Source organism: Nyctibius grandis, chromosome 1 (assembly GCF_013368605.1).
Source record: "Nyctibius grandis isolate bNycGra1 chromosome 1, bNycGra1.pri, whole genome shotgun sequence".
Lineage (NCBI taxonomy): Eukaryota > Metazoa > Chordata > Aves > Nyctibiiformes > Nyctibiidae > Nyctibius > Nyctibius grandis.
In genome coordinates, this window is record NC_090658.1 from 78,247,945 (window position 1) to 78,260,412 (window position 12,468).

At 39.2% G+C, this 12,468-nt stretch overlaps 1 protein-coding gene across 5 annotated transcripts in view; it reads left to right on the forward strand.

Annotated features, from left to right (window-relative positions):
* Window positions 1–12,468, forward strand: part of REV3L (REV3 like, DNA directed polymerase zeta catalytic subunit) — a 135,231-nt gene that overhangs the window by 119,474 nt on the left and 3,289 nt on the right. For 3 of the 5 annotated variants that reach the window (XM_068409845.1, XM_068410189.1, XM_068409934.1), the window contains exons 23-31: window positions 862–1,106; window positions 2,385–2,493; window positions 3,380–3,586; window positions 4,248–4,357; window positions 5,458–5,572; window positions 7,298–7,435; window positions 8,966–9,156; window positions 10,046–10,307; window positions 11,976–12,185. In XM_068409845.1, the coding sequence (XP_068265946.1) occupies window positions 862–1,106; window positions 2,385–2,493; window positions 3,380–3,586; window positions 4,248–4,357; window positions 5,458–5,572; window positions 7,298–7,435; window positions 8,966–9,156; window positions 10,046–10,307; window positions 11,976–12,185 (1,587 nt within the window). The remainder of the gene's footprint in view (window positions 1–861; window positions 1,107–2,384; window positions 2,494–3,379; window positions 3,587–4,247; window positions 4,358–5,457; window positions 5,573–7,297; window positions 7,436–8,965; window positions 9,157–10,045; window positions 10,308–11,975; window positions 12,186–12,468) is intronic. The other 2 variants (XM_068410022.1, XM_068410103.1) reach the window with 2 other exon arrangements.

Sequence of the window (12,468 nt, forward strand, 5' to 3'; positions counted from 1 at the left end):
AATTTTCAGCTATTTTGGTTTTTATTGTTAATGTACACAGTGAATACCTGGCTATTAGTGCTTTTAAAGCCTTACTAAAGCATTGAATAATACATAAATACTAGGGCTGGTTTTTTTCTCATGTTGCTACCTCCACATAAGACATTTTGTGATGTCTTGAACAAGGTGATAGTACTTAAACTTTGTGTTATTTTATGCTTCCTGTACTACTTGTGGTACTACTTGTGGCATCATCAGGGAGAAAGCATGATACTCAGTGCAAAGCAGCAGACTTTTGAAATGGGCTGACTTAGATTCTTCCCTTGGTTCTCTTGCTGCCAAGTACATTCTATTTACTTCTCATGGTCAAAAGCTTGGAGGCGTAATTATCGACTTGCACAACTTCCATGTCACTTCTCTGTTTTCCCAAATGTTGAAATAAAATGGCTGTGCAGATTCCTATGGAAAATAGTCATCAACATTAAACTTTGTTTTCTTCAATGTTCTGCAAGTCTAACAAAAATACAGTTTAGCAAATGCTCGCTCACTGACTGTAGCATGGCCATTTCTATATATTGTTGCAGCCTGTTGGATGTTTATTTTTTTAATCTGAGCTGAATGTTTATTTTTTCCATAGATAAAAATTAGAAGTAGTTGATTTTCAATGATTAGGGATAAATGATGAAGAAACACATGGAAAAGTTCCACTATATGTGACAGAAAATATACATTAAACATAAGAGTATGGCTATTTATTTTGGAAAACTAGTTGTCAGTACTTTAAATTTGGGATATGTGAGTGCGTATTTACACAGGTTTAATACACCCATGTTTATTCTGCATTTTTGAAATTATAATGATTACATCCAAACTGTTTTGCAGTATCGTGTGGAGTCCATGATGCTGCGTATTGCAAAGCCAATGAATTATATTCCTGTGACACCCAGTGTCCAGCAGCGAGCTCAAATGAAAGCCCTGCAATGTGTTCCCTTAATAATGGAGCCAGAGTCCCGCTTCTACAGCAATGCTGTTCTTGTATTGGATTTCCAGTCGTTATACCCTTCCATTGTGATAGCATACAACTACTGTTTTTCAACCTGCCTGGGACACGTTGAAAACTTAGGAAAGTAAGTTGTTGTTCTTTTCTCACAAACTTTGATTGTGTAGAGACTTCAGCATCTTTTCTAAGGTACTGAGAACCCTTAGTTGTCACTGGAAATAATGGGCCTGTATGAATAGCACCATTTTCTGTTACACGATAGAGATTATAAAGGTCCGCTATGTGGGTGTGTGCGTGTGTGTATACACACACAGACACACACATATACAGATACACATCAATATGTATTTTTAATTAAATATAGAATTAGACTCCATTCTGTTTAAAAAAAAAATTAACTCTATGTGCATGTGTGTACACCTGTTCCATTATTGTGGTGATGCTAGTTTTGAATGTTGCTTCAAAATAAGTTACAATGTTATATAAATCCACTAGCTATTTTCAAAACTGGACTAGTATTATTACTCTGTACGTTAATAAATTGTTGTTGTTCTCTGTTGCTCTCTTAAACTGCAAGAGGGTAGATTTAGATTAGATATTAGGAAGAAATTCTTTACTGTGAGGGTGGTGAGACACTGGCACAGGTTGCCCAGAGAAGCTGTGGCTGCCCCCTCCCTGGCAGTGTTCAAGGCCAGGTCGGATGGGGCTTTGAGCAACCTGGTCTAGTGGAAAGGTGTCCCTGCCCGTGGCAGGGGGGTTGGAACTAGATGATCTTTAAGGTGCCTTCCAACCCAAACCATTCTATGATTCTTCTCACAGTTGTAGTTCACTTTCATCTTAACTATTCAAAATGAAAAGATACAATGAGTTATTCTATGTAGCATCTCTTATTGAGCTTAACAGTAATTCTGTTAATTGGGAAAAAAAATCTCATTGCTCATTATAATTGCCTCTATAAAACAATATTTGGAAGAATGGGTAGATGCATGCGATGCTTGCTAGGTGTCACCAGCAGGTTTTCAAGTTTCTGATTTGAAATTCTGAATTTGTAGGGAGAAAATTTATGCAGTGTGTTACTTGGTAAACATGCATGTTTTCCATATGGGATTATTGTATGAGTACGTGCCTCCACTAACTCAGCATTTGGAAATAATACATTAATGCAGAACAGAATTGATAAATGATGCATGTGTTGGAATTTAGCCATTTATTACTACTTTATTCATAGAGCCTTTTGCATGTAGCTAAGAAATTTTAAATGATAGTATGTTTGTTTATACCTGAGATTACAGTTGTGATTCTGTCCTTGCTGGCATAATCAGCATTTTAATGTGAGTTGATGCTTTTGCTTGATCGGGCTGTAAATGAATGAATTGTCTTCATATTTAATTTTTCTCTTTATTAGATACGATGCATTCAAATTTGGCTGTACATCTCTCAGAGTACCTCCTGACTTACTTTACCAGATCAGGCATGATATCACTGTGTCACCCAGTGGAGTAGCTTTTGTCAAGGTAATGATATTAGTGCTCTATGACAGGCATTTTCACTTCCTGTTCACATCCCAAAGGCTGACTAGCTTAAGATCAAATCGATAATGTAGTTTATATTTTGCTGCATTAAGAGCAGACAGAAGGGGGGATGTTCAGTCTCTCACTTCCCAGTGTTTTTTGATATTTGTCAGAGTGCTGAACTTCTGGCAGTTCAGGAAATAAAATGTCATCTTTATGCTTTCATTTATACTGAAGGCTTATTTCATCTATAATTAAACTGTGTTTTACTTGTGCATTTTGGGGATCAAACAGTAATTATCTGTGTGTAACAGCTCATTCTTCTCCTGCCTGTGTAGCAGAATGCTTTCCTAGAAAAAGAGTCATCGTTCAGGAGATGAAACTCCCTGACTTGCTTTCTATTGTTCTCATTTTATGTTATGTGTACTGCTGGCTGATTTGTAATGAATTAATAGCTATGGCCTGGAGCTCTTACAAATACTTAGCCAATCACCACCATACATATATTTAATGTAAAACAAAAACTTCAAGTAAATAATATTTGCAGGATTTTTAAAAGAGTATTCCTTTAGCATTTAATGTTTTGAGAATTAACAGTTAAATATTGAAGTCTCGTTTTAGTTAATAATGTTATCTAAACATTGCATTAGCAGGGCTGATGAAAACAAAGAACAAAAAGCTATTTACCCTGCCCTTAAGAGCTTTGCGTGTATCCTAGGTTGCTTGTACTATTTGTGGGAAAAGCCAAACCACTGGTGCCTAGGGCATCTTGCTAATTAGTTTGTCTTCTTAACAGTGATTATCTAACAGTTCTGGATTTTGCTTTTACTCCTAACTGTTTAGGTTGGGCTTTTCAACATAATTTTTTTCTTTGTTCCCTTTATGGCAGCCTTCAGTAAGAAAGGGTGTGCTGCCAAGGATGCTAGAAGAAATCTTGAAGACTAGGATAATGGTGAAACAGTCAATGAAGGCTTATAAGCATGACAAGGCTATAACTCGAATGCTTGAAGCTCGTCAGTTGGGTCTTAAATTTATAGCTAATTTTACATTTGGTTATACTGCTGCTAATTTTTCTGGAAGAATGCCATGCACTGAGGTAAGGGTTGCAGATAAAAATGTAGAAAAACTGTGGAAAAGACACTATTAATAAAGTATAGTCAGATAACGTAGTATTATTATTTGAAACTTATTTAACCTAAATATCTTCATAAAAGCTGGTTTTATTTGTAGTACTGAAAATAAAAAACTTGAGATTTATTTGTGATCCTTTTTTTTAAAAAAAAAAATCTTATTTTTCTGCTTCCCATAAAAGAGCATTTTGAGTTGGCATTTCTGTCGAACTCTCTCCAAATGTAGATTGGATTACAGTCCTAACAGTGGAAATAAAATAAAACATTGTAGCTGTTTCATAGTTTTCATAAAAGGAGGAATCAGCAGAATCCAAAAACTAGAGAAAATGATCCTTAGCGATCTTGTCTTGCTCCTTACACTTTTAATATGCCTTAAGTTTAAACCAAATTTTCCTTTATTTTATTTTGTAATAATTCCTGATCATTCTTCCTTTAATTCTTGCTATTTTGGGGTAATGTAAGCAACCTCTTTATTTATTATACGCATTTAAACCATGAAATAAAATATGTTGTCACAATGTAGTAATTTTTATAAACAGATCAAGCAAGGTTAGACTATGTTTGCCAAGAGCTTGTACTGGGTTTAGCAGTAGAATAAAGATTTTCAATTCATTGTTAACTTTGCAGGTTGGGGATAGCATTGTCCACAAAGCCAGAGAAACATTGGAGCGTGCTATAAAACTGGTGAATGATACAAAAAAATGGGGTGCTCACGTTGTGTATGGTGATACTGACAGGTAATTAATGGTCTGCTTCTTACAATGTTTTAAAATCATAGTAGTTCTTCATAGATACATTTTTCTTTTGTCTCAACAAGGGGAATTTATGATACTGAAAAGAGTATGTGGACCCTCTTTGGGATGTTGCTTACTGTCTTGCAGAATATGCAAAGCAAATAATATTTATTTTCTTGGAGTTTCTTTTAGGACTCTTAGAAAGCACTTTGAGGGTTCCCTTTCTGTTGAAAATTATGTGGAACAGAAAGAGGGAGGAAAAAATCATAACTTTTCAGGTGTAAATTAATATGTCTTATTGAATGAGTATTTTTGTGCCTGTTTCTGATGCCATTTTTATTTTGGAAAATATTTATAATGTAGTAGGCATTGCATGTTGATACTTAGAGGAAGGCACTATTTTAAGCTTCAAAAGTGGATACAATTCAGAAGCAGCCACCAGAGCGTACACAGATATGATTAGGTGCCTGAAATATATCATATAAATATGTCCCCTTTCTTAGTCAGTCTTTCATCTAAATAATAGTCATGCTCTAGGCATATCTCAGTCAATCTTTCATCTAAATAATAGCCATGGTCTAGGTGTATCCATCTCTGGTGCTAGACTTGGATAATTTTTCAGCCATGGGAAACAAAGCTTGCCTGGCTGTCCTTCCTTAATAACTTGTGAATCCAATAACTGATTTCAGCCAGATTTGATGAAAGACTTGAAATTTCAAAAATACTAAATTCATAGTAGCTTCACCAAAAAAAAAAAAAAAAATGTTGGTGAAAGGAAGTAAAATCCTGTTACTACCCGTAGTGGAGAAAAAGGGGTGTACCCAGAGCTCTTTGTAGTTCTGTACTGGGAACGCAAGTTTTGCAGTGCCTGGGAACAGTCATGTTCCCTGCCTCACCAGAGTCACAGCGTTCATCGTGCTTTTGGCACCCCTGATTTCATACTGAACGCTGAAGTTTCTCAGGTTTTTGGCTTTTCTTGCTGAAGGAAGGGAACAGAATTGATAACAACATCCCTGCCTTGCCACCAGGAAACTATAGCTTATAAGTTTCAGAAGCTATGTTGAACAGATCTGTGCTTATTTTCTATGTCTGATTTCTCGTAGCATGTTTGTACTCCTGAAAGGAGCCACAAAGGAGCAGTCTTTCAAGATTGGTCAAGAAATTGCTGAAGCTGTCACAGCAACAAACCCCAAACCTGTTAAACTGAAGTTTGAAAAGGTAAAAGGAAAATATTTTACTTCAAGTGTGTTGGTAAAAACGGTGTTATCCAAAAAAAACAAAAACTGAAGATAAAAGATTTTTCTGGACACTAACATAGCATAAGGATATACAACAGTCATGTGCTGTACTGTTTCTGCAGGTATATTGTAAGCTACTTAATGCCTCAGGGACCTTGTCAGAGGAGCACGGCAGCATGAACAACAGAAAGAAGTATTCCTGCTTTCACATCAGCATGCCTGGTGGCTTGTTGCGCTGGCAGCACCAGGCAATTTGAAATTCCTGTCTCATCAATCTCTAGAAATGTCTCCCTTAGTTTCGTATTATATACATATATACAAACCAATGTGTGCAGCTTGGTAGGGAAAATATACACCATTCCTTGAAGTGATTCCAGTGCATTAATTACAAGCCTGATATTTATTCTTCAGCCAGCCTTAGCACACTTCAGAATATGTCCATGTAATACATCTACATATAAAATGAAAAAATCATAAAAATCCATTCAGTAGGCTTTTGGAAGAAGTATTAATGACAATAAGCTTTTATAGAAGAGCAAGACAATGTGATACTAATTCTGGTGGAAGTTTATCATTGGAAAGTCATTATCAATCAGTTCAGGTGCTCTAGATATTTTCAGAGTACACACCTGACTCAACAGATTCAATCAGAATTCGTAAGCAAATTGCCATTTTTCACAGAAAATACAGTATAAAAATCTTAGCAAGAAAAGTCAGGATACCTGTGGAAGGCACAGCAACTTTTCCTCACTAACGTATGGGGACCCTTCCCACTTTGAGGCAATTCTGTGTCAGTAAGCTGAAGGAAGTAATTGGCTAGAAAAAAGTACTAGGTGCAAGGATATACATGTGCTTCAGGTATGTCCCAGTGCTTCACTTTGAGTGCCCTTATTCACCTGTGGGTCAAAATACTGAGTAGTCTCCTAGGATAGCTTCCTAGCACAGGAAGAGGAAAATGCCTTAAAGCTGGAGCATCTGTTCAAGAAGTGGGACACCTATGTTCAGGACCTTCTTCAGCCTGAGGCAATCTAAACTCCCTGCTCCCTCTTCTGTGAGAGCCAGGAAGATGTCATGTTATTGTAGTAATATTGGGAAGAAATTGTTCCCCATTCTTTCTGTTAAAACTGGTTAAGGAATACTGACACAATCAAGAATGAAATAAGAGGTTGGAGAAAACAAGCAAAAGAGACTATGACCCTAAAAAGCCATTCATGAGGAAACCATTCTCAAAGCGTAGGCATTTGAAAAGCATGCTTTCCCCAAAGCAAGATACTAGCTGATTTTAGGCACCTCATAATTAGATGAAGTTCAAAGCCACTACTTCTGCTGGGAAAGTTTTCTTCTCTGATATTTAAAATGAAGTTGTTGTCTTTTTAAGAAAGAGATATAATACAGTTAGGTTAAAAATGCTGACAGATGCAATCCAGAAGAGCAAAGGTACTCAAAATAAATTATACTGTGTGTCACTTTTCATCTGAGCTTCAGGTTGCTTAGCTTTTACAGCTAGTGAAATATAAAGTGATTTAAGAATGGAGCACCACTGAATCCCAGCTTCCTCAGCCATCCTTCAACAGTCCTTTGATCTAGTTTATTGGGTTTAATGATCTTAAAAGCAAAGTGGTCCATAGGAAACCCGCTGTGTTCAGAGCCACCTTATATTCCCAACACATGCCAGATTGGGCTGTCTTCTTTCTAAACATTCCAGGTCTACTTGCCATGTGTCCTGCAAACTAAAAAGAGGTACGTGGGTTACATGTATGAAACACTGGACCAGAAGGACCCAGTATTTGATGCAAAAGGCATAGAGACAGTCCGAAGGGACTCCTGTCCTGCTGTTTCCAAGGTAAAATACTTACGTATTTCTTTCTGAATGAAATGATAGTATACTGTTATTTCATCATATATTTAATATATGTTAATATATTTTGTATAAAAGGGATCTGGGGGTGCTGGTTGAGTCAGCAGTGTGCCCTGGCAGCCAAGAGGGCAAACCGCATCCTTGGGTGCATCAAACACAGTATAACCAGGCAGTCAAAAGAGGTGATTATCCCGCTTTATTCAGCATTGGTGCAGCCTCACCTTGAGTACTGTGTGCAGTTTTGGGCTGCACAATTTAAGAAGGATGTGAAGGTCCTTGAATGCATCCAGAGGAGGGCAACAGAGCTGGTGAAAGGGCTGGAAGGGATGATGTCCTATGAGGAGCAGCTAAGGACTCTCGGCTTCTCTAGTTTGGAGAAAAGGAAGCTGAGGGGTGACCTGATTGCTCTCTGCGGCTTCCTGAGGAGGGGACGTGGAGAAGGAGGTGCTGATCTCTTCTCCTTGGTATCTAGTGACAGGATGCATGTGAATGGTTCAAAGCTACACCAGAGGAGGTTTAAACTGGACATTAGGAAGCATTGCTTCACTGAGAGGGTGGTCAAACACTGGAACAGGCTTCCTAGAGAGGTGGTTGATGCCCCAAGCCTGTCAGTGTTTAAGAGGCATTTGGACAATGCCCTTAATGACATGCTTTGGCTTGGTCAGTCCTGAATTGCTCAGGCATTTGGACTAGATGATCATTGCAGGTCCCTTCCAACTGAAATAGTCTATTCTATTCTATATTTGTCTGAGCTGTGAGTTGTCTGGGACTTTGTTTTTCTGGTATGAGCCGTTTGAAAGAGAAAGTGAAGATCTTGCACTGTATTACAAGGACTTGCAATTTCCATCCAAACTAGTATCTTTCAGCCCCTAAAAACCCCATAAAAAGGCCTCAGCCCCATATAAGTTCTCTAGAAGACCATTCTTGATCCAGTTCACTTTAACGGGAAGTAAGTATTACTCCAAGATGAGTGAGGCACATTGATGTGTCTGCTAAAGAGCTTACATAAATATAGTTTAGCTCCTTGCCTGTTTATTTTAAGCAATGTATTGGAGGGTTTAAAAGAAAAGGCTCTCAATCAAGTCAAAACAAATTTATCCCAGTAAGAAAGGTAACCACTTAGGAGGATTTACTTCCATTTTTCTTTTTAATCCCAATTCTTTTGTTTGTTGAGGTGGTCAGAAGGTCATGGCAAAACATTTTAGATGACGGGGAAAAAATGCATTCTCATACTCTGGAAAACCTCTGTAATTTTTGAAACATTCTTAGTGCTGGAATATGAATAATGTAATGAAAGATGTTCAAACTGAGAAAAAGTTGTCCAGCAATGTGTTTGTGAATGTCTTTGAGTGGAAGAGAAGGCAACCATTTGTCATATTAACATTCAAGTTCACAACTGATACTTTTTCTAAGCAGTGTATTAATATTTTCATATAATTTACTTAATTATTTGGAATTAATTATTTTTTAGTTAAACATACATGTTTTTCTTACCTTTCTCCTTTGGTTGTAAAGATACTTGAGTGTTCTATCAAGCTGCTATTTGAAACACGGGACATAAGTCAGATCAAACAGTACGTTCAGAATCAATGCATGAAGTTACTGGAAGGAAAAGCCAGCATGCAAGACTTCATCTTTGCAAAAGAGTACAGAGGGAGCTCAGCTTACAGACCTGGATCCTGTGTACCAGCCCTGGAAATCACCAGGTAATGAGGTTAAGAAGTGCTAATCGTAGATACTTTCTCACTTGACCTTTGTACTGCCAAGTTATGGGTAGCAGTGAGGTGTCTCCTTCAGATATTGTTGCAGCAGTTGGCTCTGACTTTTTTCTGTGTGTGAAGAGAGATCAGGCATCAGATAGTCCTAGAAGACGTTTCGTAGTCCTGGAATGAGCCACACATTCAACAGTAAGGTCTCTTTTCAGGACGCTGTTAACGGTGTGTTCGCTGCTGTTACTTACGCTTTGGTTTTTGTACAAGGGCTCGACTCTCCAAGGTTGTCCATCACTTACAGATATTAGATATGTTAAAAATCGTAATAGTGATGTCTCTCAGTGCTGTGAAATATATTACCAGGCATAGTTTTTCATTTTTTAAAAAGTACTGTACTTAAAGTTAATATTTCATCCTGTTGACATTGTTTATCAGTAGTAGATAATGTGAGCTGGCACATTTTGCCTCCTTGCTTAATATAAAATGTCTTCAAATTAAGCCGTGCTTTTAAAATAAAATTAAATTCAAGTCCTGGATTTATACCTGCTTCAGACTGTGAATAGTCCTTTGCTTTCTGATACTTTAGCTCTGTTTAGGACCCTGGCTGCTCTTTATTAAAATATTCCTTTAAAGAAGGGGTAGCTAGAAAGCAATCTGCATGCAAATCCAAGTGACCTGAAATAGGACATATCTTTAGGGCTCATGTTCCAGGTTCTAAAATTTGGATCTGATCATGAGGCAAATTCAAAATGAAACAACTTAAGTCCTATGCTCCATAATAGACACTAACTTCAGTCATCGGGAGAGCTACTAATCTAACCAGACAGGGAACTTTACAGGCAAATTAAATAACTCTGAATTTGTCTCTGGATGCATTATAAAGGCTATTTTTAAACAGGAGAATGCTTGCCTATGACCGCCGCTCCGAACCACGAGTTGGGGAGCGAGTGCCCTATGTCATTGTGTACGGCATGCCCGGGCTGCCCCTGATACAGCTGGTGAGACGGCCCATTGAAGTCCTGCAGGATCCCAACCTGAGGCTGAACGCTACCTACTACATCACCAAACAAATTCTGCCACCGCTGGCTAGGGTGTTCTCGCTTATTGGGGTAGACGTCTTCAGCTGGTACCATGAGTTGCCACGGGTGAGTGTTTGAAAACAGATTACAAACGCGGTGCATCTATACAGTGTTTGGGTTTGTTGTGACTTTTAATGGAATGAGGTTTCTATGAGGTAACAGCAAAGGTTATTTTACAAGGCAGTGTTTGATGGCCAAACATTAGGTCAGGCTTGATTCTTAGATCTTCTGTATGTTTTTTTTCACTATTTTTTCAGCCAGCTCTTCTGTGCAGGGTTGATCACACTGTCATCTTCTATTTTCTGACCCCTTCTGTAGTTTAAAAGAATATTTTGCTGTAACTGTATATTTTTAGCAGTACTTGTATATGCATCTATTTGGTTGTACCACCTTTTAAATCTCTCTATCGTAGATGTTGGAACTCCTGATTTTCCGAGATGTTTTGACGATCTTTCCTGTTTATAGAAAAGGTGGTAATGCCCAGGCAGCAGCAACATTTTTTTAAAAATTTAAACTAATTACTTCCAAAACTGACTTTCCTAAAAGTTAGAGAAATCATTGAGATGCAGGAAGAGAAGTGTTAGATAGCTGGATTTTAGTTCATGATTCCTCTGACAAAAAGGGATAGTGAAAGTGTATCTGCGTGATTTGGTTACTCTGCTTAGTGTAGGCTTCAGCAGCAGAGCAGTACATCATGTTTCCCACTGCAGACTTTTAATATAGCCTTGACTGACTTCCGTTCTGCTTCTTTTCTCTGCCCTTCCGATGGGACTGTGACATTTCCCTTAAGTATCTCCAACAAGCTGCTCTAAAAAGGCAAAAAGAGCCCTGACTTTCTGCAAGGCCAGGGAGCACTGAGGAGGTGATGGGGAGCAAAGCTGGGTGTTTGAAGCGGGAGAGTGAAGGATAGCACAAAGCTTAAGTCATGCAGCACCAGGAGCGAGTGCAGAGAACGAACTTCCCTGGGTGAGGGAGCAGTGGTGGAGCTTTGTCCGGGGAAATCGGAGCATGAGCTAGAGCCACGGACCAAAGGGCAGTGGCAGCTCTGTGACCAGGACTGCAGCAGCACAGAAACTCGAGGGGAGGCAGGATCTGGAAGGCAGCCACTGGGGCTGCAGCCAGGCCACGTTTGGACATGAAGTAGATGAGCAGAATCACAGAATCACAGAATGTTAGGGATTGGAAGGGACCTCAAAAGATCATCTAGTCCAATCCCCCTGCCGGAGCAGGATTACCTAGACCATATCACACAGGAACGCGTCCAGGCGGGTTTTGGATGTCTCCAGAGAAGGAGACTCCACAACCTCTCTGGGCAGCCTGTTCCAGTGTTCGGTCACCCTCACCGTAAAGAAGTTTTTCCTCATATTTATGTGGAACCTCCTGTGTTCCAGCTTGCACCCATTGCCCCTTGTCCTCCACTTACAAAGGAACAACTGCAGGAGGTGGAGTTTGAGATGAGATCAGGAATTTAGCACGTGGCTGAGGATTTCTTTGGCTACTCTTTCTCTTTTCTGGTGAGATTCCCTGTGAAGTAGGTGTGGGTGGGCTCTGTTTAGTGCATCGCTTCAGGGCAAGTGCTCTGCTCTTCAGAGTGATGCGATCTATGCTAATGCATTGTGTATGAACCCATGCCCTGCAGGCTGTGTTGCACTTCCTTTTAAAAAAAAGAGGCTACGTAATCTAGGTGAGCTGCTCTCTTGAAAGTTCGTTACCTCTTAATTATTTTTTTAACAGATTCAAAAAGCTGCCTCAACTGCCCGCAGTGAGCTAGAAGGATGCAAAGGCACAATCTCCCAGTATTTCACGACCTTACACTGTCCCGTGTGTGATGAACTGACCCAGTATGGGATCTGTAATAAATGCAGAAGCCAGCCACAGCATGTGGCAGTGATTCTCAACCAAGAAATCCGAGAGCTGGAGCGTAAGCACGAACAGCTGGTCAAGGTAAGATTAAAGCATTGTCAGATGTGCGTCAGCCAAAGATAGGGGCTGAAATTTCAAAGCGGCGTGTAACTGAACGCCCCCGGCAGAAACGGGAAGTACAGTCTGGGTGTTAAACGTGTTAGAGCTTGTTTGCTTTTCCCGTGGCTGTTGAAGGCAGCACAGCAGCTGGTCTCCTTAGATTTGCGTAAAACTGAAGGCAAAGGAGGGGAGATCTCCTTTTCTTCTTTTTTTAAGGGTATCTAACGTGGTTTGTAGGTGCCTTTTTATGACTGTGATGGAGAGT